Genomic DNA, 27,174 nt, shown 5'->3' on the forward strand with positions numbered 1-27,174 from the left:
AAAAAAAAATGGCCGAACTTAATTTAAAGTTACTTTGGCCATTAAAATGCCCTTTGATGTCATTTGATGCGAGAAATATGAGTTGTTATTTCAGATTATGTGTGCAGTGGATGTACATGATCTTTAGTTTGCTAGTTATTACGAAGATTACTTCAGGAAATGGTGTCTATACAACGTTTTCATTGTTACCAAGGTGGTTGCTAGGGACGCTGCTATCGATATTATTTCTGTTATGTTGTGTAACTGTTTAATGGTGTTATCTTTATTGCTACCCCCCTTCCCCGTCAAAGTATAGTGTTGGTCCACAGCGCAAACGTATTAGTTTAACAAAATCCGCATCTAAAATGGTGCAGAAACGTTATTTTCCCCTGTGCAATTCCAGTCTCACATCTCACAGCACATCGTCATTAACAAATACCGGAAACAGACCGAACACACTTTATTCCGAGTGTACTTGCTTTTCTCTTTGAAAGTCATCACATAACGGCATTGTAATACACGGTTCGGCTGCATTAAATATTACATATCTGCCGTAGTTCGGTATTTATAGAGCCCTGATGAGAAGACTTCTAGACAAACATGAGGAACTGCCGCCAACACTGAAAACGTGACGTGGATCATAAATATATCAGCTATTAAACAACATCTTACATTTCTTTTCACACAATACGTCTCCTTGCAGTATCAACACTAATTCGGCTCACTTTTATATTTGATCCAATTGGTAGATAGGCTGTATTTACACCATAACGGTGCACAGCTGATATAAAGGGACACCTAGTGGTTAAAGCATGTTATTGAATTTCATTATTTTTATTATTAGATATTAATAGAATCCCTATAAAGTATGTTCATTACTCGTTATTCTCTACTAATAGTTAAGTAAAGACTGTATATAATGACTATTTTGCACATCCCTTTCAAGATTTCAAGATTTTCTAAGGTTTATTGACTTATCATATAGGCCTACACAACTGTGGTGTAGTTCTGCACTGAATGAAAAACTTGGGTTCCTCAATAGTGCATTACAAGACATCTATCAATATGTGTGTACCTCCAGCAATGTTAACTATGTTGAAGCACTTATTTTAACTGATATTATACATATGTATTATACTCTTATAAGATATATGTAGATAGTATAAGAAATGTGCAGAATATGACAATTTAATGGTGGAGGTATACACACATATTGATAGATGTCTTGTGATGCACTGTTGAGGAACCTGCGACCCAAGTTTTTCATCTCCGGCCTTGTCAGGTATTGAACAATCAATAAATAAAGAACACAGAATTATTAAATATAAAACACAGAATTTGTGTGATTATACTAAATGATTTACAAATAAATACCACTGCATATTTACAACTGTTACACATGCTGATGTAACGCAAATGTTCCAACTTGGGATCAATAAAGTATATCTTATCTTAAGATGATCGATGGCTACTGCCATATTTGCACAATGTGCCTCTGAACCTTGACAAGTGCATGTTTCAGGCTCATCAATTAACAACAGGGGTCACATACATAAGACCAGCTGTTAAATAAAGCTCTTCTGACCTTAGCTGGCATGTGTGTATATATATTAATGCTGCCCATTATGGGCACAAGCCATTATCACCCATTTATTAATTATATGTTTTAAATTTGAGTGTTTCCTATCCCCTAAACCTCCAGGGATGTACACAGTTTAACACTGGTAACTTCTTATTATGGTAAATATGAAAACGTCTTTTAAACTACAACTCCCAGTAGAGACGTGCCATAGAGAACATGTTGTGAAACACACAATAGCCAGCAGGCTTGTTTGAGACACATTGCGGCTCGCCTCGAAAGTAGACAAGAGTAGCCGACCGCAGCCGGGGGAGGTGTCAAAAAGCTCGTCTTAAGTCGGACAGCTCGGACTCGGAGTCGGCTTGACTGGCTGGGTTTGCAATGGCGGAAATTGATTTAATGATACTTGCCATTTTAAATGATGTATTCAATAAATAAGGTTAAACCAAATCATTACATTACAATAGATTTTATTTTAATGATTTGGTTTAACTTAAAGAGAAACTTTATTGTTATTGCACATATTACAGGTACTGAGACAACGAAATGCAGTCTAGCTTCTAACCAGGTGCAACAAGCAGTGAGGTGGAAAGTAATGTACACAATCTACAGAATAACATATAGAATGAATTGAATGATGAATAAACAGTGGGGTATGAATACACTAGATATCAGCCTGTGAGCAGTATGAACAGTGTGTATGAATATGCTAAGATATATAAAGTATGAAAACGGTAAACAGTATAGTATAAAATATATAGATATTAATTTCATGATGATAAACATTGTGGAACAATGATGAAAAATGGGAATGGGTGGACCCGTTCAAATCCAGTTTTGGATAGTCTGCCGTGGTTCCATCCCATTTCAAGTGCTGCTCGACGCTCTGCACACTCTCCAATCACAGAGCTTGAGGACTATCACAGGGTTTGTCAAGCGAAGCGGAGAGAATACTTACTTCCGGGTGTAATATTCTGTAAAGCAATTGAGCTGCTCCGACCCTCGGTCCTGACGGACTCCAACTTGTGTTTATTAATCAAACAAATAAATAAACACAAGGATAATTATGTGTTATTGTTGAGTAAATGGAGAATTGCACAGGGAAAATAACGTATCTATTGTGGTGATTGACATTATTCACCCACGGATCTATGGGTTAGACATTTTAGTGAGCCGGACTTCCTGTCTCCGCCGTTCTTCGCTTCCCGGGCATGAAGCTTTTTACATGTGTTTTGAGATGCTAAATAAAAGTCTAGCTTGTACCTTTGATACCCCGCCTCCGACTCCCATCTCTCGGCACCACACTATGCCACAATTTTAGATGTGGACTTTGTTAAACTAATACGTTTGCACTGTGGACCAACACTATACATTGACGGGGAAGGGGGTAGCAATAAAGATAACACCATTTTACCCAACATAACAGAAATAATATCGATAGCAGCGTCCCTAGCAACCACCTTGGTAACAATGAAAACGTTATATAGACACCATTTCCTGAAGTAATCTTCGTAATAACTAGCAAACTAAAGATCATGTACATCCACTGCACGCATAATCTGAAATAACAACTCATATTTCTCGCATCAAATGACATCAAAGGGCATTTTAATGGCCAAAGTAACTTTAAATAGGCATTTTACACCGAGAATAAAACGAATGTCGGCCATGTTTTTTTTTTCTGCAGGGAGAAATGTGAAGATCACGTGACATAGACGCCAGCCATTGGAATGAATGGTGAAAAAAAACGTAGGGATCTTACAATTTCAGAGGAGTTTTCGTAGAAATACTACGTCCTACGTTGTGGACCAACGTAGTTATTACACGTTTTTTTTATGAGACTGGGTTGGTGTAACCCACCAAAACACGTTTTGTGTGGTCCAACTTGATGGGGCCACGGCACTCTGCCAGGGAGTCATGAAACCTTTTCAATTTCATTCATTCTAATTGTTATGATATACACATATTTATATTGCTTCAGTAAAGTCTCAGTTATATTGTGGCGAGGCTCCCTTTCCCCAAACAGCATTACACCCCTCTATAAGGTTCCACATGTAAACTGTGCTCATGTGCTGTGATAAACCATGTGGCCATGTACTGAAGGTTCAGTTAGTCCATGCTGTTAGCAAGTCAGCGTTGTTGCTATCGTTGTGCCAACATACTTGAAAAGATGCATAATCACTGAGGCTTCAAATACAGCTGTTTCCAGGAGTCCCTTTAAACACCACTGCTGCAGTTCTGTGTGTTTCAAACACTCCACCCATGTTGTTCCTCCCGGCTCAGTCCCTGAAGCTGTCACCTCAACGGGCAGTAAAAGAAGCTTTTGTGCTCTCTTTGGGTACTTGCAGAAAAACACCAAAAAGCATGGAGCCAATCGATCATGGCCGTTTTTGTAGTTTGTAGTATAAAACTAAAAAGGGCTTTTGAAAATGTTTTGATAATGGGGGCAAAGTGGCTGAGTCCAGTGCTGAACAGGGAGACTATTGTCTTGGCTCTCCTGGAGCCTGCTGGAGAGATTAAGCACCCAGTGAAGAGATGAGGTACAGAAAGAAGGGGGGGGTGGGTCGCAGGGTTGATTTGAAGGGCTGGATGGTGGTTTGGAGTGTGTTTTCGGGGGGGGGGGGGGGGGGGCTCCCTTGCTCTCACTCTCTTCCTCTCTTTTTAAATGACAAGTCGGCAAGGGCAGCTCGAGGCACGCAGTGCGTTGTAGTGCTCTGGGGCCATGTGGTTTGTATTAGTGAGGACAGGGTGTCTGGCACCAGGATGGAGAGTGGGTGGTGCCGGGGGGGGGTAGGTTGTGTGAGGTTGAGAGGTAACAGGACTTTTAGATTTCAGATATGAGAAATACCAGTGCCTTTGAATATCTTTGTTTTTATATGCAGTTGACAGATAGACACTTTGCATAAACACCAATATACAAACACACTGTAGCAATCCTCCCATGTTTAAATCAAGCCGCTGTTCTTCTCCTCACTATTCTTACGCTGAATTAGTACTCTGCGCCTTTAGATCCTTCATGTTACCATAACAGGGTTTCTTTTATTTATGTGGTGAACATGTGTAATCTCATTAGTTTTAAAATCCTTCAGGACTGTGATGAAAGTGCATTGAGCAAAGCATTCCCTTGCTCAACACAGCCGGTAGTGCTGCGTGACTCTCGCACATCTAAGCCCCATTTGGACTGTAGCTTCGGTGGAACTTGTTTCGACCACACGGATAATGCGCTTTGTACATTTCCAGGTACATTATGTCTCACTCCAAAAAAAGTCACTAATCAAGGGTTACTACTTTTGGAAAGTTCAAAAACTCTGGGGCTGAGGCCTGCAGCGTTGAATCTCTCTGATTGGTTTTGTTCCTTGAAATGTACGACCACATGTCCTGGGAGCTTTGAGTCTGAATCTGGCTAGAAGTAGGATAAGAGAGACTGAGGGATGGGTTTGTTATATATACTGCAATCCAACACATTTGGAGTCCAGTTTATCCCTGTGAATGTGGCAATGGTCATAGAGCTCAGTATATTGCAGCACAGAACCACAACATCTGCACACATGACCATAGCACACCTCCACTGACACACGGTTAGTACAACAGGATACTGTTAGCTTTGTAAAGATTCATTGCAGAAGGGTTGTTGCAATGGATTGGATTAGACTACACAAATGTATCTAATACACTTGCAGTGCAGAGTGTATACTATGAATTGTAAAGTGCAATATCCTGTCCCATTGTCAAAGTTGTGAAAGCGTATGTGTCACTGCTCCTCACAGCTGGATCAGATGCTGATGCTGAGGTCAGCACTGGACTCGGACCAGGACAGCGTATCTGCAGATTCTGTGCTCATAAAGAACAAGGAGAGAGCTTACAGTCAGAAACTGCAGGCATACCAGGAGGCCCAGCTGAGACAGGTGGAACTTGTTCAGAAGCTTCAGATCAAGGTGACCATGTGAATCCTTAAGTTGTTACATGAAGAGTTCCTTTGGCTCAAGTGTGCATCTTGTGTTTTTTCAAACAAGGTTCTTCAATACAAGAAGAGGTGTGCGGAGCTGGAAGGACATGTGCTGAAGAAGACCTCAGAGTCCGAGAACATGAGGTTGTTGGTACGTCTTGACTGTAGCATCACCTTCAAAGCATCAGCGTTGCTAACATATACATATTCAATCCAAAGTCTAAAGGGCCTGCTAGGGTCCTCTAGAGGCCAATCAGCATTATCACAATTTAATACGTTACAGCATTCACAATACTATACAAATCAATGGTAACGTGCTCAACTCATGTGTAACGTCTGTCTGCCAACATGTCTTTTTTCTATATATTATATGATATATTATGTCTAAATTATATATGTTATGTCTACAATACACACAACTTAACTAAACTATATGTTATCCTTTATACCTTCTCTTCCCAGAACATGTAAGGTAACAACAACAACAAATCAAATTGTTTATGCAAGCAATTAAACACCTTTTAAACTTGAACTTTTTATGTTCTATGAATGTATTTAATTCATTCAAAGTGTTCTTGGCTGAGTGGCCTCCGCAGAGAATTTGCATTAGCAGATCCGCCACTGTAATTATGTTGCTTTACAAATATTGGTTAACTGTTAATTTACTTTTTCCTACCATACATGATATCAAAATGTTTTGAGGATGCCAGCAGTGGTGTGTGTTTGTGTATTCAGCTGCAGGGCCACCTCGACTCCGCCCAGCAGACAGAGCAGGATCTCAACAGCACCTTCCAGAAGAAGTGTGCTCAGCTGGAGGAGGAGGAGCAGAGGTGAGAGATGGGCACCATGCACTGCAGCTGCACTTTATACAGCTTTTGTATTTGCGGTGCTAGAATGAAATGCACAACATTTCCAGAAATAATTATAATACGAAGCAGCAGGAAGTCGTTATGTGGATGCCGACTTTGAGCAGAAAATTAAGTACGAGCAAAGCTGTTACAATTTGCTTTTCGCTGTTTCCTGTTGAGAAGCTGAAATCAAGCCAACATATCTCTGAGAAGTGTGTGGCCAGAGTTATTCCCAGCAGTTCCTTCCTGTAGGTGCTCCCGCTGCTCTCCCTGCCCGCTGCGGGAGCCGGCAGAACCGGCCCGTGGCAGATTATCTCACTGTCCAATTTGTCAGAGAAAAGTAGTTGGCTTGCTTCTCCAAAGCATTGTAATGATGCTTCACACTAAATGTGGGCCAGCCTCTGCAGCTAGGGCCAGGTGTGTATGCCCAATGATTTATAAACTGATGTCTAAAATATCACTCACAGCAGAGTTACCTTTTAATGCAGGTGCAATGTAGAGATTAAGTCTACAACTAGCACTATGGGTTTGCTTACTATTGGAATAACTGCTTTTCAGTTCCCTTCAAACACAATATACTTTCCATACGCACTCATGGGCTTGTTTTCCTATCAGGCACACAACCACACATAGACATGTGCTGTGCTTTACTGTAAAGGGTGTGTGTTTAGTGTGAGAATGACATTCTGGTAAATGACTCTACAAGCAGATCTGCTCGATATTAAGTCCAAGTTCACACAGAATGTTATATTTCATGTTCACCCTGTAAGTGTGGTTTGCAGGGGAGGATCTAGAGGCTACACATTAAGATGTTTCAGGGGGGAATTGCCAATTGGTCTTTAAATGTCATAATGCTTGTTATTTCCAGGTGGGCCAGCGTCAGCCAAGTCAACTACATGCTGCGGGAACAACTGGATCAGGCCGGCACGGACAATCAGGGGCTAACGGAGAGCTTGTGGAAGGCTCGTGAAGATGTTGACTTAAGCGATTTGCGTCTGCGCAGAGAGCAAGAGGTGAGAAAGAACACAAACATGAACGCTTTGGTCAGGAAAGCAACAGGGAAAGCTCACGTGTATATATGTTCTGCATGTTGTGCTATTAAACTCCCTGAGTTGAGTTCACATGGGGGAGGAATTCCATTCATAGCCAGTTTTGTCAATTCATTCTCATTCCTTGTTCATCTCATAGCTATTATTGTTGAGTTGTTGTTTCCTGTAAAAACATTCCAACTGCTGAGGGGGAGGAACATTCTGTGCAAACAATCTTGAGTTGTGCTGTGAATGGGCTGCGCCTGTTGATTCAGGGACATACATGTATTTGTACATGTATTTGTACATGTATTTGTTCATGTATTTGTACATGTGCCCTGGTGAGTCCAGGAGTTACAGAATTGCATCTGTTTGGGATCACAATAAAAATATGGGTGCCTTCATTTCTTCTAGTCAGCGCTTACCACTCACCCTCCTTTGTCTCTCCCTCCTGTCTGCTACTCTCTGCAGACGTGCGCCTCCCGGCTGAGTCGTGAGCAGGCTCGTGTCAGAGCACTGTGGCGCCAGGCTGCTTCCCTGCGGAGTACTTTCAACCAGCTAAGGACTTCCACTGACAGGTGAGCGTGGCGCTCTGCCATAATCCCCTCAGCTACTCCACCTCCCTGGTGTCCCACACTCACGGCTGCAACCAGAATCCATCTCTCTTAGCCAGGGATCAAAGTGGGACAGGTCAACAGGGTCGCCAGTCCCCATTCTCTTTGTTTCCTCACTGGTGGGCTAAGGGCTTAAGGTGTCGAGCCTCACTCGTGAAGCCATTCATCAGGACGAAGCTTGAGACCTATACTACATGGAGTCTATCATGTTGCAGCTCTGTGAGCAATACTGAAGAGTCATTCGCTTTACTATTGATTGCTCAGCTCACAGACAGCTGGAGAGTACTGTCATTTCAACCAAATACTGTTCAAAGTGAGCCCTGATGCCAGAGTTTAACCCCTGCAGAAATCTCTCCTTTTCAAATACTAACAGACACTTTTTTATTTCAACTAATGGCTCACAACTGTATGAACACAACAGCATGTCATGTCTCCGTGCCCTATTGGATCTTTCATACGTTATGAAACATACATTCTGTACATCTTGATGGACATTCATCTGTTCAACAGGACCCTGTCTGACATGCGCGGGGAGTGTGGTGCTGCCAGCCGGCAGCTGCATGTTGCCTGCATGGACCTAGAGGCCAGAGTGACTCAGGAGAGCACCTCTAGTGGTGTGGAGGTGTCAGCTCTGGAGAGCCAGCTGAAGGACACGCTGACAGAGGCCATGCAGCTTCAGGGTAGCTGGGATACGGAGAAAGTCAAACTGAACTCCAAGTAAAGTCGTCTTCTAAACAATATGAGCTGTTTATTGTCAAGAGTTTCCTTCCTGGTTTCTTTCTCTTAGAGCTGCATGTGGTGTAAGGGCTGCTGCATACTTGGTTGAATGACACATGCATTGAATCCTTTTATCCCTAAATGAATCTATGAAGTATTTCTCACTATGAATTAGGGACCCCATTTTGACTTATTCAAGTAATTGTCCTAATGAATGTATACTCTGAATGTTTGCTGTGGGATCGTCCATAGTCATTGTATTATCTACAGTTGATGGCAGTCGGTCGCCTCCAGTTTGCAGTACAGGAGAACCGACATGGAAGCTACGCAGTGACCTGCTGAGTAGGGGCAGCAGCAGCACACACTTCAGCCGCCCTAAAGCCTCCAGACTCCTTTGACGTAAACTGTCATGTTAACTCACAATACATTACAGTTGCTAGTTCAATCGCTGCATCGACAGGTCAGTTCTGTTCTGAAGGGAAGGTTATAGTTCACCAACATGCGTTCAGTTCCTTGTGAGACAGCGCTCTTTGAGAGAAGGGGGTTGTGGGTTACCTACATTGCAATCGTTCTGATAAATTGCAAAATGAAATGTCTTCCTATGATTGGAATGAAAGCCAAATGTAATCCCCTACATTGAACATTACACATTGTGCACATCCAGCTTTCTACCGTCTTGTACACTTCAGTCGGAAGGACTGCAGGAATGGGAGCGCCTTTATAATCAGAGTCTGTGCTGTGTTTGATCTAATCAGAAGTCACTGGTAATCCCATGCATCTGTGCAGAGAATATGATGATGATGGTGCTGATGAGGAGTGCATGCCAGTCTTCATCCTGTGTGTGTACCCTGGATATTAGAATGTTTAGAAGTCAATTAAAGACCTATCTTTTACATTTGGCTTTTCATTTGGTGTCTCTTTAGTGGATATAGTAGTATAACTTGTTTTTAATCATGTTTCTTATTCTTTATTTTAACTCTTTGTTATTGTTTTTATATATATGTTCTAGCTCTGTAAAGCACTTGGGCTGCATATTTAATAAAAGGTGCTATATAAATAACATTATGTATAACTATTGATCTGTACAGAATCTTGGAGCTGACTGACACAGTGAAGCACCTCCGCAGCCAGAACAGTGAGAAGGACTCCAGCCTAAGCACCATGCAGAGCAGTCTGGACAGGATGGTGGGTCCTTGGGAACCATGCCTGGGGGGTGGTAGATAGAAGGCTGTAGTCTGGACCTTAAGGCTTGATAAAGTCCACCACTTCCTTGTCTAGAGGGCTGCCGTCTGGGGAATGTCAGGCTCTCTCTCTCTGTGCTGCTTATCTGACCTTAATGGCTCCCTGCTCAGGAGACGAGGAGAACAGAGGAGAGAGCAGAGATGGAGCTGCTCTACACAGAGACCCAGGCCCTCCAGAAGACGTTATCTCATGTTCACCAGGTCAGAGCAAAACCACACACTGAGATAACTATGATAGGATACGATACGATACAATTCGATAATACTTTATTGTCAGATCGAGTCTGAAATGTGACTTGCATCACAGCAGCTCCATTTCCAACGTCAACAAGGGCAGATCTTTAAGACACGATACACGGGAACCAACATTTGACATAACATCTCTGTAAAGCCACATGCTCCAGACCCTCTAACGTAAATTAGATCTGGGATTTAACTGTATTTCATTTGAGGATTGACTGTCACACAAAAGAATGTTTCAGTCTGACATTATGCAATGGCTGGACCCTGTATCTCTGATGTCATGGTAACAGTTGATATTGGCTGTTCAGAACATGGTTGGGGTTAGAGATCATGTTGTTGGCTAGCCTCAATATGTTGGTTTGTTTCCCTTGAACCTTCATTTACCCATGATAGTTCTCATGGTGTTACGGTAGGCTGAGTCATAGAGTTTCTCAAAAGGTTGACCTACACTCCTGAGCAGACGTTCCACTGGTTGAGGAGTTCTGACTTGAAAGCGGTGGACAAACACTTAGTATTGCAGTGCTGTACTAAATCCCAGATTCTCAGCTCGTGCATCAGGTCTGCAAACAAGAGGACGGATGTTTCAGATTGTCCTTTATGTTGTCTGTCACCCAGGTGGGTGATGGCAGTGGATCTGAACACGTGTCCTCCTCTCCTGTGAGGAACATCCTGATGGCTGTGCAGAATGGTCTCTCGGAGCACCAGAACCAGACACAGGTCCAACAACAGCAGCTGCTCTTTACTGCTCTTTCTTTATTGTCGAGGTTTTCTTTCTTTTACATTGTATTTTTTATTGTAGAGGTTTTCTTACAGTGGGTTCCAATCTGAGAGTAGCAACTCATATTCAATCCGAGGGTCATAAAATGATTAAAGAAAAAACAATAATATCAAAATTCATTATTTTTATCTTTTTTTCTTGTTCTTATACCTTTTCATTCTGTAGTTGAACAGTTCACCAAAGTCATAACTTGTAATGTAAAACATGTACATTTTATTTGATTGAGATTAGATGAGAAAAATGTGTGAAGCAACTATTTTACATATATAAGATAATATGTAACCACTTTCTGTACTAACACGCCACACACAATTCACCTACATATATACATACATACATACATACATACATACATACACACACACACACACACACACACACACACACACACACACACACACACACACACACACACACACACACATACATACATACATACATACATACATACATACATACATACATACATGCAGGACCTGCGTGGGCGCCTGGAAGCGGCTCTGGACCAGGAGGAAACTCTGCGTGGTCACCTGCAGGAGAGAGACGCTGAGAGGAAAGAGCTGCAGCAGAAGGTTCTGGAAGTGAGGAGGGAAAGTCAGGAGGCGGAAAGCGCTCTGGATGAAAGCCTCAGAGACAGCAACAGACACCGCTGCTCAGTGGAGCTCCTCTCCAGGTACATCATGCTCTTACTACGCTTTGTCTTGAATGTGATGCAGCTTCAACAGCGATGAAAACAACTTGCAGTAATGATTATGACAATATTGCTTGGTGTTATGTTTTTGTAGGTAGAAAATATTCACTATTATCAGGGTTGAGTTAGATTACTTTGAAATGTGGACAGTTCTAGATGACATTGAGATGTACGTATTTAGTTACATTATTGGATTACAAAACATATGCAATCTTATCTTGGTACTTCTTCACGTTTACAAAAAGAAAAGAAGATGAAGCCTACTATACCATTTTGTAACATTTCCAATGCATATAAAATACATTCAGCATCAAATCAAATGACCGTACCAGGTACATTAGTACTGGCTCAAACCACCCGAACACAATTGCATACGTTTTCAAATGTAATCTGGGTTGATTAGTTCCTTATATTTTGTAATCTGATTATGTTTTCCCTAATAGTACCAGATTACTAATTGAAATAATAATAAAAGAAAGCATCACCAAAAGCAATATTTATACTGAAAGTGGATTTGTTGATATTGTTTTGAAGTGTTATTATTAGGAAGACGCTCACTGTGTAACAACTAACCTCAACATACTCTCTGTCTCTCTTTGTCCCCTCCTCACACCCCGGGGTCACAGTGAGAAGCGCAGCCTGGAGAGTCTGCTCTCCGGGCTGCAGCAGGAGGTTGACTCCCAGCATGCCACGCTGGAGGTACTGCGAGGCTCAACGCTGGAGCTCCAGAGACAGCACGACCTCCTGAGGCAGCAGAGGGAGGATCTGGAGATGCAGCTGGCATGCCAGCGCACGGAGGCCCAAAGAGGGTACGGCACGGGCGGGGGGGTGACAGTTACACAACACGCATCCCTGTCACCCACGATTGTTTTCAAGATCCTTTGTTTACATTTTAGATCAGTAACACATGTCATGTTCCGAGCAGCATTGCACCCAGATGGAAATGTAAATGATTTACATTGCATTACTGAACTCATGCACGAGGGAACGGCCTTTTTGCTTTAAGAAGATGTGATTAACTGAGAATTGGAGAAGGACATGCGATACAGCAACAACTCCCTCAGTGTTCTGGCTCCAACATTTCTCCATCTTTCAAAATGGAGATGGTTTGCTGTTAAGGGACATTGTTTATATAAATAATTGGCCTGTGTGTGTGTTGGAGACAAGGAAGCAATGTGAAAGAGTCATGTATGTGTAACAGCGAGAGGAGTCTGGAGGAGCTGGAGGGGAGGCTGTCAGACGTGCGCAGGGAGCTGGTGACGGTGAAGGAGGCTCTGAGTCAAAGGACCCTGCAGAAGGAGGTGTTGGAGAATGATAGGGCCAGCCTGGCTCTGGCTCTCAGCAAGGTACACTGCTTTGTTCTACACCAGGTAGTCTTATCTGGATGACTTGTTTCTAATATGTATGATTCACTCCGCAGATGGAGTCCCAGTGTGCCACGCATGAGTTAGCACTCACCAACCTAAAGAATCAGGAGGCTGCCGTTAAAGATTCTCTGGCCAAAATGGCTGCCCTGAGTGAAGGGTTGGCCGAAGACAAGGTGGAACTCAATCGAATTCTGCTGCAGGTCAGTAGCCATCAGTGGTTAGGGGTATCTTCAGGTCCTTTCAGTACCAATAACACAGCTACACTAGGAGTATAAGTCCTGCATTTTAAAGCGTACTAGTAGAAGTATTTCAATATTATCAATCAAATGTACTTGAAGTAAAAGTATAATGGTCCCTGTCAGTGTTTTACTATTATGTATGACATTTTTTGACTTATATACTGTAACTGCTGCATTAATGTGTTTATTACTTTGTACAGCTGTAGATGTAGAATCGGAGGATGAAACCCTCTTTATTGATCACACATACATGCACACTGCACACACAGTGTTGCTTTGCTCGAGGGCACCACGGCAGGGCCCAGGAGGTGAACTGGGACCTCTCCAAATAGCAGTCCACACTCCATATTTTAAGTCTGTCCGGGGACTTACCAGCGACCCTACAGCTCACAGTCCAGGCCCCTACTGAATAGCCACTACCAGAATTTAAGCGTCTTCTTGTTATACAACTGGGTATTTTATCCTACTGCATCATATATATAAGACCATCACTTTTCATGAGCTCAGAACATCACCGTCATTTGAGCTTTGAGACGATGCATTTTCTATCTGAAATCTTTTGAAGGAGTTTGTTAAGCTTTAGAAGTTGGACAGTTTTCTCCACACAAAGGAACACATCATCCTTCAGTTTATCACACACATTCAAAATCTAAAACAGTATAAGGCTGTATGAAAAGGAAATACTTAAGTACAAGTAGCTCAAATGTTGATATTCCCATTCTGACTTGTGTGCAGCACTCGAGTACATATGATATTTCACTGGAAGCTATGCGGATGCCCTCCTACATTGATGGAAGGGCAGAGTTCAACTGAACAGAAATGAAAAATGGTGGTTTACCTTCCAGACAGAAGGGGAGAAGACGCAGCTTGGTGAACGCAGAAGGGAAGCTGAAACGGAGCGAGCAGCAGCGAGGGAGGAGACGGCACGGGTGCAGCAGCAGATGATGAATCTGCTCGCTGAGAAACAAGCCCTGGAGAGCTCCCGCAGCCACATGCAGGATCTCTGCCAGAAGCTGGAAGCAGAGCTGAGCCTGCTGCAGAAGGAGAGTGCTCAGGCCCAGGAGCAGCACGCACAGGTCAGAGACACACTGCAGCCTCCATCCATCCAACTGCCACCACCTGGGAGAACTATGCTGATGTTATGAATAGCTTTCAGCAGGTTCATGGAGCTTGTTGTCACATACAATGTATCGGGCGAGCTGAACACATCTGCTTAGGCTTTTTGTTTCAGAGGGGATATGGAGAGCAGCTTTAACCCCACTCTGTGTTTTATGAGTAACTTGGGACATAACAAGCCAGGGATGTTCATGAGCAAATGAACTGGAAAAGATAAATAGATAGACATATAATATCCTGTGGGGGTTAGTCATAAATTAACACCTAAAGTATTCCCATCCTTCCCTCAGCAGATCCAGATTTCTGCATTTCATCCCCTAAACTGAAGAATGGAAAGAATCCTCTCCTGCTCTGTTATCTGTTCTGAATGTGATACTGGCGTCTTCACGCTGATCTCGGCTACAATATAACAAACCTAAACAATTTGACAAATTCCATCCTCACCCCCCATACCTCCTTGCGGACCACCCGTTCCAGCAACTCCAATTTCCTCAAACCCCCCAAGACTAAGCTCCGTACTATGGGAGACCGGGCCTTCTGCTCGGCTGCTCCCAGCCTGTGGAACGCTCTCCCCGACCAAATGAGACACCACAGACCGTGGAGGCTTTTAAAAAAGGCCTCAAAACCCATCTCTTCAAAGGAGCCTTTGCCTAGACCTTTTTATCACCCTTTTATTTATTTTTTATTTATTTTTATTGCTTTTTTATTAATTCTACCGTGTTGTGTAATGTTTATTTATACTGTTCATGCTCACTACTTGTAGCACTTCGGGATTTGAATTCAAATATGAAGTGCTTTATAAATGGAACCCATTATTATTATTATTATTATTAAACATTTTAAAATAGCTTCTCTGTAAAAATAAATCAGCTGAGTATGAAAGGAGCCCTGGAGCACCTCATCGGGCTCTACTCACATCCAGACCGTTAGTCTTCTTCATCCACTGTCATATTGACCTACGGCTCAAATCCATGATGTGCTAATATTAAGTTAGGGTGACTTTGGTTGGGAATCAAAATGCAGGGATTGTTGATCAAATCAAATCATTTGTTACAATGAAATATTAGTCGTTGCAGGTAGTTGCAAAATTCAATTTTGAGGTCTAACAGTTTAAATGAAACACTTCAATATTCTTTCAGGATATATTGTCCCAAATGTGCAATATGTGAAAAGGGCCTATTCAGGAGAAAACAACAAATGGGGGGAGGAACTACAACATAATGCACAGATGAAGGAATTCTCCACAGTCCCCGCTGTTGCAGCTGTTGCACTGCGGTGTGATGAGGAGAACAACTTGTTTTTCGGTGTTTTTGTGCCGTTCATTTACCACTTTAATCTCTGAGAATATCGTTTTTCTTTTCCCTGAAAATGTACTAGTTTTTCGTGGGATAAACATGTTCCCAGTAGTTCTCTTGCTAGATATAGGTCCTGTGGTGTGGCATAGTGATGTAAGTGTTAACTGAATACAAATCACATCACCAATAATGTTTGTTTTGCTTCGGGGAGATGTGGGGCAGTTGTTATGGCCCCGCAGGCCTGTACACTGTCATGAATGGCCTAAAGTGTGTTTAATGTATGCCTCATAAGCAAAAAGAGGGGTATGTAGAGTTCAATGTTGGACAGAAAATGGCTGCATTGGGTTTAGAGGTTGGGTGGTTCACACTCAATCTAACTGTGTTCCATGTTGCTGCTCATACTCCCACTTGTGACAAATTGTTCCACAGGCAAAACAGTATATGAAGTGCGTTTACTCTAGTTTTAATGCCTGTAATAATTTACCGTGGAGTCTTTATATTGTCAGCTTATAGCAGAAAGAATAAAAAATGACTTGGTGTTTTTTATTTGTGTTTGTGTGTCTCCAGGTCAACTGGCAGATGCAGGATGTGTGTGAGGAGCTGTGTGCGTGCAGGAAGGAGCTGCAGACACAGACCACAGGCCTGAAGAGAGCCAGCCATGACAGGGAGGAGCTGGCCAAGGACAGGGCGGCTCTCCACGCCAGGCTCAAGTCTGCTGACCGAAAGGCCTGTGGTACTGCCCAGGAGATGGTTGCACTTAGGTCCGTGTGTTTGCCTTTGTGTGTTTATGTGTGTGGTCTGACCTCTAAAATGTGTGTGACCCTTTTCAGATTGAAAACCAGTTTTCCCAGTCTGTTTTCTGCTGTTGCCTCAGCACAAGCTACAGAAAAATAGTTCTGTGTTTGTTGGTTAAGGTCAGGGTTATGGTTGGGGTAAGGCACGCATCCGTAATGGTTATGGTTAGGACTTAAAGGAATGTATGCAAGTCAGTAAATCAGTGTGTGTGTGTGTGTGTGTGTGTGTGTGTGTGTGTGTGTGTGTGTGTGTGTGTGTGTGTGTGTGTGTGTGTGTGTGTGTGTGTGTGTGTGTGTGTGTGTGTGTGTGTGTGACCAACTGCACATTTTTGTTTTAAGAAATAGTTCTCATTTGTGGAAGCAGGTTTCTTGTGATGTGCGTATTCAGGTTCAGTGTACAGTATTTATCGATGCTTTCTTCAAAGCCACATCAGTTTTTTGGACAAACATACAGAAATGTCACTTTGCTGAACACGGTAGTTGATTGTATATCTCTCCTTCAAATGCTTATTTTACCTTTTAACCTGTTAAGCCCCGTAGCCCCCGCTTTCACGAAACTGTGTCTCAGAGCTTCTTAACATTTAACAACGTATTAATGTGTCATACCCACTTAACGGGAAGAAACTCAGCTACCTGACGATATGAACCATTTTTACCGAAACAAGTCTAACGCGGAGCCTCTGAATGAGCACTAAGCGAAAGAGTGCTAACGCACTTAGCACATAACTCACGGTAGAAATATGTTATACTTCATCGGATCTGCACACGATAGCAAATGAAAGCTGAGATTCCACAGGTTCCAATGGTATAAGTGTCATCACTGAGCGACCAAAACTCGTGGCAGCGAAGACAAAATCAGACAACACACAACGTAGCTTTACGGGGCCAACACGTCAAATATGTGTTACTTTTGCTGTTTTCTGATCAACAGGTGTGTTCAAGGGCATTAATACGTATATTAACGTTCCTGAAGGTTAATCCAATGTCTCTGTGTCACTTTGAAATGATTACTGATATTCCATCATAACATGTTGTCAATAAGAGTATTTTTCATATAGTGTATGAGAGCTGTAACCCAGCTTCCGGTTTTGGGCATGCTGGCTGCGCATCCTCTCATTCACCAATGATGTTTAGATGGATTTAGGAACTTCCCCTCGATTCTATTGGCTCTAACGGTTAAAAATAGGTGTCAATCACCAAAATCGACCAATGGGTTCCAGAGATATGGCAAATCCACCCAAATGACCCCAGAAGTGGGTTTTTTTCTAAAACTCTCTAAAAAGGTCAAATTTCACTTGTTTTGCATCAATCTTGATACAGGGTACTTATTATATGTCATAGTTTGGATTCCTAAAGCTTTTAGTCTAATATCCCATCATTCAAGGGTGGTCTTCACTATAAGGAATGGGTTTTTTTTGGACGGAAACTATAATTTAAATTGTTTTACTATGTTCAATCTGAATTTACATTAAAGAAAGTAAAGAAAATAAAAACATCTATATTGATTCGGACTCTTCTACATCCAACTCACAGGTGTATCATTGCTTTGAGAAAAAGGATGATTAATTTACCCCTTTTAGAAGTGAAGTTATAGTCATTTGTTCTGGGAATGTCCTTTTTGAGCCTGAGACCTGAAAAACAGCCTCTGCTGCCCGGTCCAATTTGCCTTCTAAATCACAGGAAGTCATGTGTCATCTTTAAGTAATATGCTTTTATTTGGAAACTATGGTCATGATGGATCATTGTATGTTATGACTTACACCTATGGTTGAAAGCAGTTTTTTTCAGTACTCCAATCCCTTTCCCCCTGTGCTCCAGAGCTGAGAAGGAGTCCCTGGAGACGGCTCTGTTCGAGAGCCAGGAGCTTGCCTCTTCTCTGGAGGCTCAGTGCACCAGGAAGGAGGGGGAGAGGCGCAGCTTACTCCTGGCTAATGAGGCCTTGACGCGTGAGTAGCCCCCTCCCTCAGAGACCCCACTGTCCTTCGTGCCAACCCCCCTGGCCATGAAGCCCTTCCAACAGCCCACTAGAGATCCATATTTCATCCGTGAGCTCTGCAACAGCTGGGCTTCGGGATCACTGGGGCTGCTTTCTCAGCTGACCAGGGCCCCACCACTCCGCACACACACACATGGAATGGATAAGTCGTGTTAAGCTAGTGTGTTCCACATAAAGACATGGATGAGTATCCCCTATAATAAAACTGTAAATGAAATCTTGCAGATCCTGAGAGAATCCATCTAATAATTGAGTGGGATTTTGATGGAAATTGGATCCATCTCTCTAGGTGATGCTGCTCGGATGCGCGAAGATGGTGAACAGCGGGTTGAACGAGCTGTAGAAGCGCAGACTGAACTGGAGAAGAAGCTGGCCCAGGTGAAGAGGAAGACCCTGCTGACCCTGAACAACACAGAGCAACTTCACCGAGAGCAGCTTGAAGCTGAACGCCAGCTTAAGGTTCAGTCAGACTTGAACAATTGTGCGTGCTTATCACAATGTGAGTCATATGCTTTAGCTCACTAATCAGACGTGTTTGGTGGGTGACAGGAGCAACAATACGCGGAGCTGACAGCTGAGCGGGAGCAGGCAGAGGAGCAGCTGCGCAGACAGTGTGAGGAGCAGCTGCGCAGACAGTGTGAGGAGCAGCTGCGCAGACAGTGTGAGGAGCAGCTGCGCAGACAGAAGGAGCTCCAGCAGGTGCAGGAGGAAGTGGCCCGGCTGCAGCAGGACTTCAACCAACGCCTGCTGCAGGCTGAGAGTGAAAAGCAACAGGTCTGTGAACTGGTCTTCATAGGTTGTTCTGGAATGTTTATGAACCTATGAAATGTATTTTAAGATAGGTCAAGTGCTAGAGAATCAAAGTCACATTGTTTATCAATTTCTCTGTGTGAGGGAGATCGAAATTCGGTTTCTCACCGTCCCCAATAATAAGAACATATACAAATATATACATATATGTATATACTGTATACATACATTCACACCGGAACACCCACCTATATAAATACAGTATACTGTATATGCACATACATCCATACAGACATCCATATATCCATCCATCCATACACACACACACACACACACACACACACACACACACACACACACACACACACACACACACACACACACACACACACACACACACACACACACACACACACACACACACACACACACACACACACACACACACACACACACACACACACACACACACACACACACACACACACGCACACACACACCCATACACACTCACACACACCCATACACACTCACACACACCCATACACACACATATACACACTTTAAGAAAGACATATCAATAAATATATAAAAGTAGCGGTCTACACACACATGTAGACATGACACGGGTGTAAGTCTAGTCTGGTAGACTAGACTTCTAAACAGATGAATATTATGATGAATAATAAACGCATACCCAGTGTTGCCACTGTACAGTATGTCAATCAAGAGCCATAAATCCTTCAAAACCCTTATGCAAGACGCCAGGTCCATTCTTTGTCCTTCAGTGGAAGTTTCTCTCTGGCACTATATCGCTTCTTTTTGTCCCAGTCCCCATGGCCAAACTTTTAGTGAGCTATATAATAAATGACTCTGACCTCGCAATCTGTCGTTACCAGGCTTTGTCCCAGAAGGAGGCAGAGAAGGCCGCCCTGACGGAGAAGCTAGCAGCCCTGCAGCAGGAGCTAGCCACAGCAGGCATGAAGCTGGAGTGCATGCAGAGGGAGGCACGCACCAAACACGAGCAGGATAAGGTATATATATATATAGTGTAAAAGGTATATATAATATATGGCAGGGTCACATTGGCCTGTTTCTCTTTTCCTATTGTTCACATACCAACCGATTTGTGTTCCAGAATGCTACGGCTGTCCTCCGGTCTGAGCTGCATGATTTCAGGTCTCAATTTGAGGAGTCTTTGAAGTCCCATGAGAATGCTAAGAGGAGTCTAATGGAGCAGGTAAAAGAGTTATACCAACTGAGAGAACATACACAACAGGAGGTAAGCACTTTAACATATGTTCAGCCTTTTCTTTAAGTATAAACAATGAACATACACTACCCTTAAATTAGACTCAGTTATACACAATATTAGGGAAAAGCTAAATGTAAGAAAATGTTTTATTTCCTTATAGGATCTTCTCCTTAATGTGATCAGGTCATACAATTACAATCTCAGCCTGTCAGTTGCAAACACAAGTAATTTCAGTGGATGCACATCAACAGTGTAGAATACACGTTGCTCTTTCTCAACACTAAACCAAAGAACTGATGAACTGATGAAAAGTACCAGAAGTGACCCTTCAAGTGAATGATAGCATTTTTATATAATAATAATGTAATAAACAAATCATATGATATGTGGTTTGTAATATGTCACCAGAGGCGGTTCTTAATGCAGGATGGCAGAAATGGATGGAAATGAAAGGCTTGTTTGGCTTGGATAGGATAGGATAGGATACCACGGATCTTCTTCTAACGTGAGGGGACTTTGCCCCAATTAGTACCAGTGTGAGGGAGAGCCATTCACCATAGGGTGCTGTTGCCATCGGCCACTGTCAAGGAGCTCTACTAGCAGTGCCATCAGGTGCAGAGTGTAGGGCCAAAGCACACAAGGAGAGGCGGTGTCCTTAAGACTACCTCTCAGCACACGCTCTGCATCTTTCTCCCGTCAAGTTCACTGGAGGAAAATGTAGTTCCATTGACTTTAATATAAACATAAAAGAGCAATTAAAGCCTATAATGTTGGCCCAGTGACATACCTCCCAGAGCCCAACGAGAGCTGTAAATCTCATCTCATGGGGTTGCCTCAGGTCAGGATTGTAGCCACAGGGTCGCTGGGCGTTTCAGTAAAATAACAAGCTCACAGTCACCTCATTAAGATGTAACTGCAGGGTTATGAGGGCCTCACCAGGCCTTCGTTTAAAAGACTGTTTCCCTGGGAAAGGGTATTGTTTATCTGTGGGACTTTTTGGTTTCAATGAAAAAGCGAAACTGAGGATCTTCTTGTCTTCACTCCGCTCTTTAGTCTTGTCAAAGTATTGTGAATGAGGCTGTGTGGAGCCGGAGCAGCAGGGTTATGAGGTTTGGACAGCACTCCCCGACCATATATCAAGTCAAGCATCAGCGACACTGTCATATTTGGCCGCCCCGCTTGCTATTTTTCTTGTTTGATTATTTTCCCTAATCCCATCTCTGGATTCTCATGTCAGACACGGACAAAGCACGAGTGAGAGTATGTGACGGAGAGCTACTGAGCATGAAAAGCAAGAAAGAGAGTGAGAGGGTGGGGGATACCATTCTTGATACCATAATATGAAATCAAAGTTTGAGTTAACCCCTTGTGTAAATAAGCCGGTGGGGGAGTGTTTATTTTCTCGCTTGCAGCAGCGAGAGGCTGGCTCCACTGGGACTCCAGGTCCCCCTCTCCCATCCACATAACACAACACTGCTGCCCTCATATTCCCTGCCCAACCCCCCACTAAATAAGATAACATCAAGTATAATTGGCAAGATCAGCACTGGCTTGTTTTTTCTCACATTAGAGTTTATGAGAAAAAACATCTTGTGTGGCCTCTGAACATAACACTCTTCCTCTTCATCCTGCTCCTCATCCCTCGTCTCCCCCACCCCTCCCGTGGGGTCTGCTGTTTATCATGTTGCTCTCTGAGGAAGTTCACGCTGCGAGCCGCAGACGGGGAAAGACAGCACCTGGCTGCAGGCCTACTGGCTCTCATCCATGCCCTGATAAGCTCTGTCCTCCCTGTTCCTCTGCTGCGCACAACACACTGCCTTGAAACACATGTATATGTGTATAGGTCATACGGTGTCAGGTGATTAGAGTAGGAGATGTTGAGGTTACACACAATGGAGCTCTTATGCATTATCTGATCCCAAATCAGTCCTATAGTAAGCTGGAGGGTTTTTCCTTTTCAATTTTCATTATTACATACATGTGCTTAATCTTTTGATGTAACTTAAAGATGTTACAGAATATAAAGACTTTATTGTGTTTGGTTATTGAATATTGTTGAAAACAGACAGTTAGTAACAGCTGTTGAAGACTTTTTTCTTTCTTAAAGTTCTAATGATCTCCTCTGTAAACCATGATATATGATATATATCCTTTACTGTCAAGATTGCAACGAAGATAATACGGTTTTATTCATCGTATATTGTGCCTAACTGTAGTGGTTCATTTCATATCAGGAGAGGAATGAATCTGCAGAGGGTCCAGTTTAAAATGGTTCCAAACTGTTCTCTGAAAGGCATTGTATGAGCCACCTTACACACCAACATGTGGCCCTCCACAGGTAGCATAAGGTTTGCTTTAGCCTAGACAGGACATGCCTTTTGCTCCTGAAGCAGCTTGAGAGGAGGAGTGAGGAGTCAGCTGTCAGTGAAGGTATTTAGTAGTTTAAAAATGAATCACTGCAACGACAAGAGGTCCTTGATCATACAGGACAGTCATAAATGTAAAAATATTAAGTTGATAAGTAGTACACATACTACTACTTATGTAGTACACATACTCTAATTAACACTTATAATAATAATAATTAATGGTATTAATTTTAGCGCTTTTCCAAGTGCTCAAAGCACTTTACATTAAATATGAAATATATTAGACATGTTATACATTGTACACTGTGGACGAATCTCAAAGGAGCAATTTAACTTGTGCTTGGAAGAGATAATAAGAGGTTTACTGTCCACCCATTAGACCTACTAAGTTATCCTTATATTGACATGTCATGCCTTTTTCGTTCTCCATCATCTGGACATGAAGTTGGAGGAGGCAAAGGATGGACTTATTAGAGCACGGACTGAGCTGATGGAGGCTCACAGAGAGCTCCAGGAGTGTGCACAGGAACAGGACAAGCAACGGAAAGAGGCTCTTGACCTGAGAAGGCTAATGGGAGACGGGACCAGAGAGACAGAGGCTGTACAAGCCTCTAACCAGGAGCTGAGAGCTCTCATCAAGAGAGCAGAGAGTGACAACAACAGGTATGGCTGTCACATGGAACTGCAGATGTTTCTTTTATTCACTTTATTTTCTGAGTGTGTTCATCAGGAATGGAGATTTTGTCTTTCGAACTTTATAAATCTATTGACTAGATTGAGACGAGCATTTGAGGAGAGGGATCAGAAAGTGTCTGTCTCAGAAGAATGTGGGAACTCCATGCTCCAAGAGGTAACCACTCTCCGGAGCAGTCTGCGAGAGCTGGAGAAGTCTCGCCTGCAAGCACGCAGGAACCTGCAGGAGCTGCGCAGACAGGTGAAAGACTATTGAGCCAACAGCTTTCCATCTTATTTATTTTAAATAAAGGATTACCTTCAAGTACCATGTGCTTTGTTACTATGAGCAGGTGAAGGTCCTTAAAGGCGAGGACAGCCGTCAGAAGCAGGAGCTGCGAGAGCTGCGGGCCCTAGTGTGTCAGGAGGAGGAAGCTCGGCGCGAGGCTTCCTCTCTCAGGCAGAGCGTGCTGGAGTGTGAGGCTGGCAGAGAAGCATCGCTGAACGAGGTAGATGGCCTTCAGCTCTGCTAACAACATGCTACAGCAAACATTCCACCTTTGAATACCTGCCATACTTATGCAAAGACAGAAAACATGAACACAAAGACACTTTATATTACAGTGATGGTTTAGCTTAACTTTTCAATATTTTGTCAAATATCAGGGTTCGTACGGTCATTGAAAACCTGGAAAAGTCATGGAAATTCAAAATGCAAATTCCAGGCCCTGGAAAAGTTATGGAAAACGATGTTTTTCCCAAAGTTTTTGGAAAAGTCATGGAAATGTAACTAAAATTGCGTCAAATATAATTTACATTTTATCTAATCGCCAAAATAATCTGCGGTCGCGAGCTGTTATGTGTCATCATGACGCGCATGGTGTTGTTTTTTAATATATGAAGTGTGAGCTGTGTGCTCGAGTCTTCCTGTCTGTCGGTTGAACTCTGCTGCTCCGGGATGAGGGTCAGCTACATTAGCTACGGTGCGTTCGTTAACTGTGCAGAGTCACTGTGGCACAGACTGCACCGCTGGTGAACAGCTGTCAGAACGGGCCGTTCAGGTGTTCAGAGCAGAGCGGCAGAGCGTGATGTGAACTGAAACGTTTTTCTGTCACAATATCATTAAGGAATCGTTGAGCTAGCTAGCTAGCATACATTGTCACTATCTGCTAACGTTAGCTTTAGCCTTCGTTTTCTAATAGTTTTTTTCATAGGCTATAATAAACGGAGGTGGTATAAGTATAGATATTGTGCTAGAGTCAAAGTAGAAGTACTCAGATGTTGTTCTTAAAAGTAGAAGTACTCAGATCTTGTACTTGAGTAAAAGTAGAAGTACTCAGGTATTGTACTTGAATAAAAGTAGAAGTACTCAGGTATTGTACTTGAGTAAAAGTAGAAGTACTCAGATCTTGAACTTGAGTTAAAGTAGAAGTACTCAGATAAGTAAAAGTAGAAGTACTCAGATCTTGTACTCGAGAAGAAGTACTCAGATCTTGTACTTTAGTAGAAGTACTCAGATATTGTACTTTAGTAGAAGTGGAAGTACTCAGATCTTGTACTTAATAAAAGTATAGTACTCAGATGTTGTACTTGAGTAAAAGTAGAAGTACTCAGATCTTGTACTTGAGTATAAGTATAAGAACTCAAGTCTTGTACTTGAGTAAAAGTAGAAGTACTCAGATCTTGTACTTGAGTACAAGTAGAAGTACCAGAGTGTAGGAATACTCTGTTACAGTAAAAGTCCTGCATTCAAAATGTTACTCAAGTAAAAGTACAAAAGTATTATCATCAAAATATAGTGAAAGACAGTGAAAGTAGTCGTTGTGCAGATTGGTCCATTTCAGAATAATATATATATATGTTTTATAATGATTGATCATGAAAGTGTTCTCAAAGCTGGTGAAGGTGCAGCTAGTCTGAAGTACTTTGTAGACTGCAGGGTAGCTGGTGGATTTACTCCAGGTGGAACTAAAGTCTGATTCAACACTTGATTAGATTTCACATCACTCATCCACATCTGTGAAGTAACTAAAGGGATTAGATATGTAGTGGAGGAAAAGTACACCATGTACCTCTGAACTGTAGTGGAGTAGAAGTACACCATGTACCTCTGAACTGTAGAGGAGTAGAAGTACACCATGTACCTCTGAACTGTAGTGGAGTAGAAGTACACCATGTACCTCTGAACTGTAGAGGAGTAGAAGTACACAATGTACCTCTGAACTGTAGTGGAGTAGAAGTACACCATGTACCTCTGAACTGTAGAGGAGTAGAAGTACACCATGTACCTCTGAACTGTAGAGGAGTAGAAGTACACCATGTACCTCTGAACTGTAGTGGAGTAGAAGTACACCATGTACCTCTGAACTGTAGTGGAGTAGAAGTACACCATGTACCTCTGAACTGTAGAGGAGTAGCAGTACACCATGTTCCTCTGAACTGTAGTGGAGTAGAAGTACACCATGTACCTCTGAACTGTAGAGGAGTAGAAGTACACCATGTACCTCTGAACTGTAGTGGAGTAGAAGTACACCATGTACCTCTGAACTGTAGAGGAGTAGAAGTACACCATGTTCCTCTGAACTGTAGAGGAGTAGAAGAACAAAGTAGCAAAACATTGAAATACTTAAATAAAGTACAAGTATCTCAAAATTGTACCCCCGTATAGTACTTGTTGAGTTTATGAACTTAGTTTCACCAGTGGCTATACAGATAGAAAGACTAAGCCTTGCACAGAGGCATGACAATACATTTTCAAAATGCTCAACAGTGCTGCCAGAATTATAAACTGACTGCTACACAATTAAAATAAATGCTTTTATATATTTCTATTAGATGTGACTCTTTGGCGTTTCTGTTATTATTGACACTGCTGCTTTCGGGGGGTCAGGGGTCGGGTCCTTGCCACCTTTTTCATACCTGATGACTTTGCTTCAGCGTGTAGAAGCTAGTAAGCCTACTATTTGATTTGTTTTAGATAGGCACAACATGTTTCATATGCAGATGTTATTTTCCTGTTCCATGTTCAAATAAACCATTTTCAGTGGGAATTTTTTTTGGTCATGGAAAATGAGGTAAAGGTCATTGAGAAGTCATGGAAAAGTCATTGAAAATCATTGGTGAAAAAGTGTATGAACCCTGAAATATATTTGAACTGCGGTTTATTAGGTAACTTGATTTCATTGAAAAAATATATAATGTTACTCGATGTTTTAATACACTAGGTACAGTACTGGAAAGGTCACAATATATTCTATACAATACATTTGTTTTGCCATCTTTAGTCCCATGACCCCTTACCTGAGGGCAACTCCAAATGGATTACATTAGTATGAGGTACTTGAAGTCTGGTTCATGTATCTTTTTTCAAACTAAATACAACAGATATCTAAAGATCTGAGCTTAGTTGAGAAGCTCTGCTATAAAAGCATAAACATGTCCAAAGTATATTGTTGTTTCAGTCTATGCCTCAACAATGACTCTTTCCCCCCTTAACATCTGATGAAACGGTTTAGAAACCACGTCGATGAACACGTCGTCAGCTCAAAGCACATCAGCCCTTTCCAGAAACCATGTCCTTTTACTTACACAGTGAAGTGTTCGTCGCTAGATAACACTGAGGCCTGTTTCTGCAAGAGTTACCCTTCAGTGTTGGTA

The 27,174-nt window shown here is 42.4% G+C and overlaps 1 protein-coding gene across 1 annotated transcript in view; it reads left to right on the forward strand.

Annotated features, from left to right (window-relative positions):
* crocc2 (ciliary rootlet coiled-coil, rootletin family member 2) overlaps window positions 1-27,174 on the forward strand; it is a 56,994-nt gene that overhangs the window by 8,397 nt on the left and 21,423 nt on the right. The window contains exons 4-26 of the mRNA XM_034080541.1: window positions 5,326-5,493; window positions 5,572-5,655; window positions 6,240-6,334; window positions 7,221-7,365; window positions 7,852-7,958; window positions 8,505-8,711; window positions 9,800-9,896; window positions 10,064-10,153; window positions 10,811-10,912; window positions 11,447-11,646; window positions 12,291-12,473; window positions 12,866-13,010; window positions 13,085-13,231; window positions 14,116-14,346; window positions 16,249-16,442; window positions 18,294-18,421; window positions 18,761-18,930; window positions 19,021-19,245; window positions 20,121-20,255; window positions 20,360-20,503; window positions 23,291-23,508; window positions 23,620-23,779; window positions 23,871-24,026. Of these exons, the coding sequence (XP_033936432.1) occupies window positions 5,326-5,493; window positions 5,572-5,655; window positions 6,240-6,334; window positions 7,221-7,365; window positions 7,852-7,958; window positions 8,505-8,711; window positions 9,800-9,896; window positions 10,064-10,153; window positions 10,811-10,912; window positions 11,447-11,646; window positions 12,291-12,473; window positions 12,866-13,010; window positions 13,085-13,231; window positions 14,116-14,346; window positions 16,249-16,442; window positions 18,294-18,421; window positions 18,761-18,930; window positions 19,021-19,245; window positions 20,121-20,255; window positions 20,360-20,503; window positions 23,291-23,508; window positions 23,620-23,779; window positions 23,871-24,026 (3,531 nt within the window). The remainder of the gene's footprint in view (window positions 1-5,325; window positions 5,494-5,571; window positions 5,656-6,239; window positions 6,335-7,220; window positions 7,366-7,851; window positions 7,959-8,504; window positions 8,712-9,799; window positions 9,897-10,063; window positions 10,154-10,810; window positions 10,913-11,446; window positions 11,647-12,290; window positions 12,474-12,865; window positions 13,011-13,084; window positions 13,232-14,115; window positions 14,347-16,248; window positions 16,443-18,293; window positions 18,422-18,760; window positions 18,931-19,020; window positions 19,246-20,120; window positions 20,256-20,359; window positions 20,504-23,290; window positions 23,509-23,619; window positions 23,780-23,870; window positions 24,027-27,174) is intronic.

Source organism: Pseudochaenichthys georgianus, chromosome 4 (assembly GCF_902827115.2).
Source record: "Pseudochaenichthys georgianus chromosome 4, fPseGeo1.2, whole genome shotgun sequence".
Taxonomy (NCBI): domain Eukaryota; kingdom Metazoa; phylum Chordata; class Actinopteri; order Perciformes; family Channichthyidae; genus Pseudochaenichthys; species Pseudochaenichthys georgianus.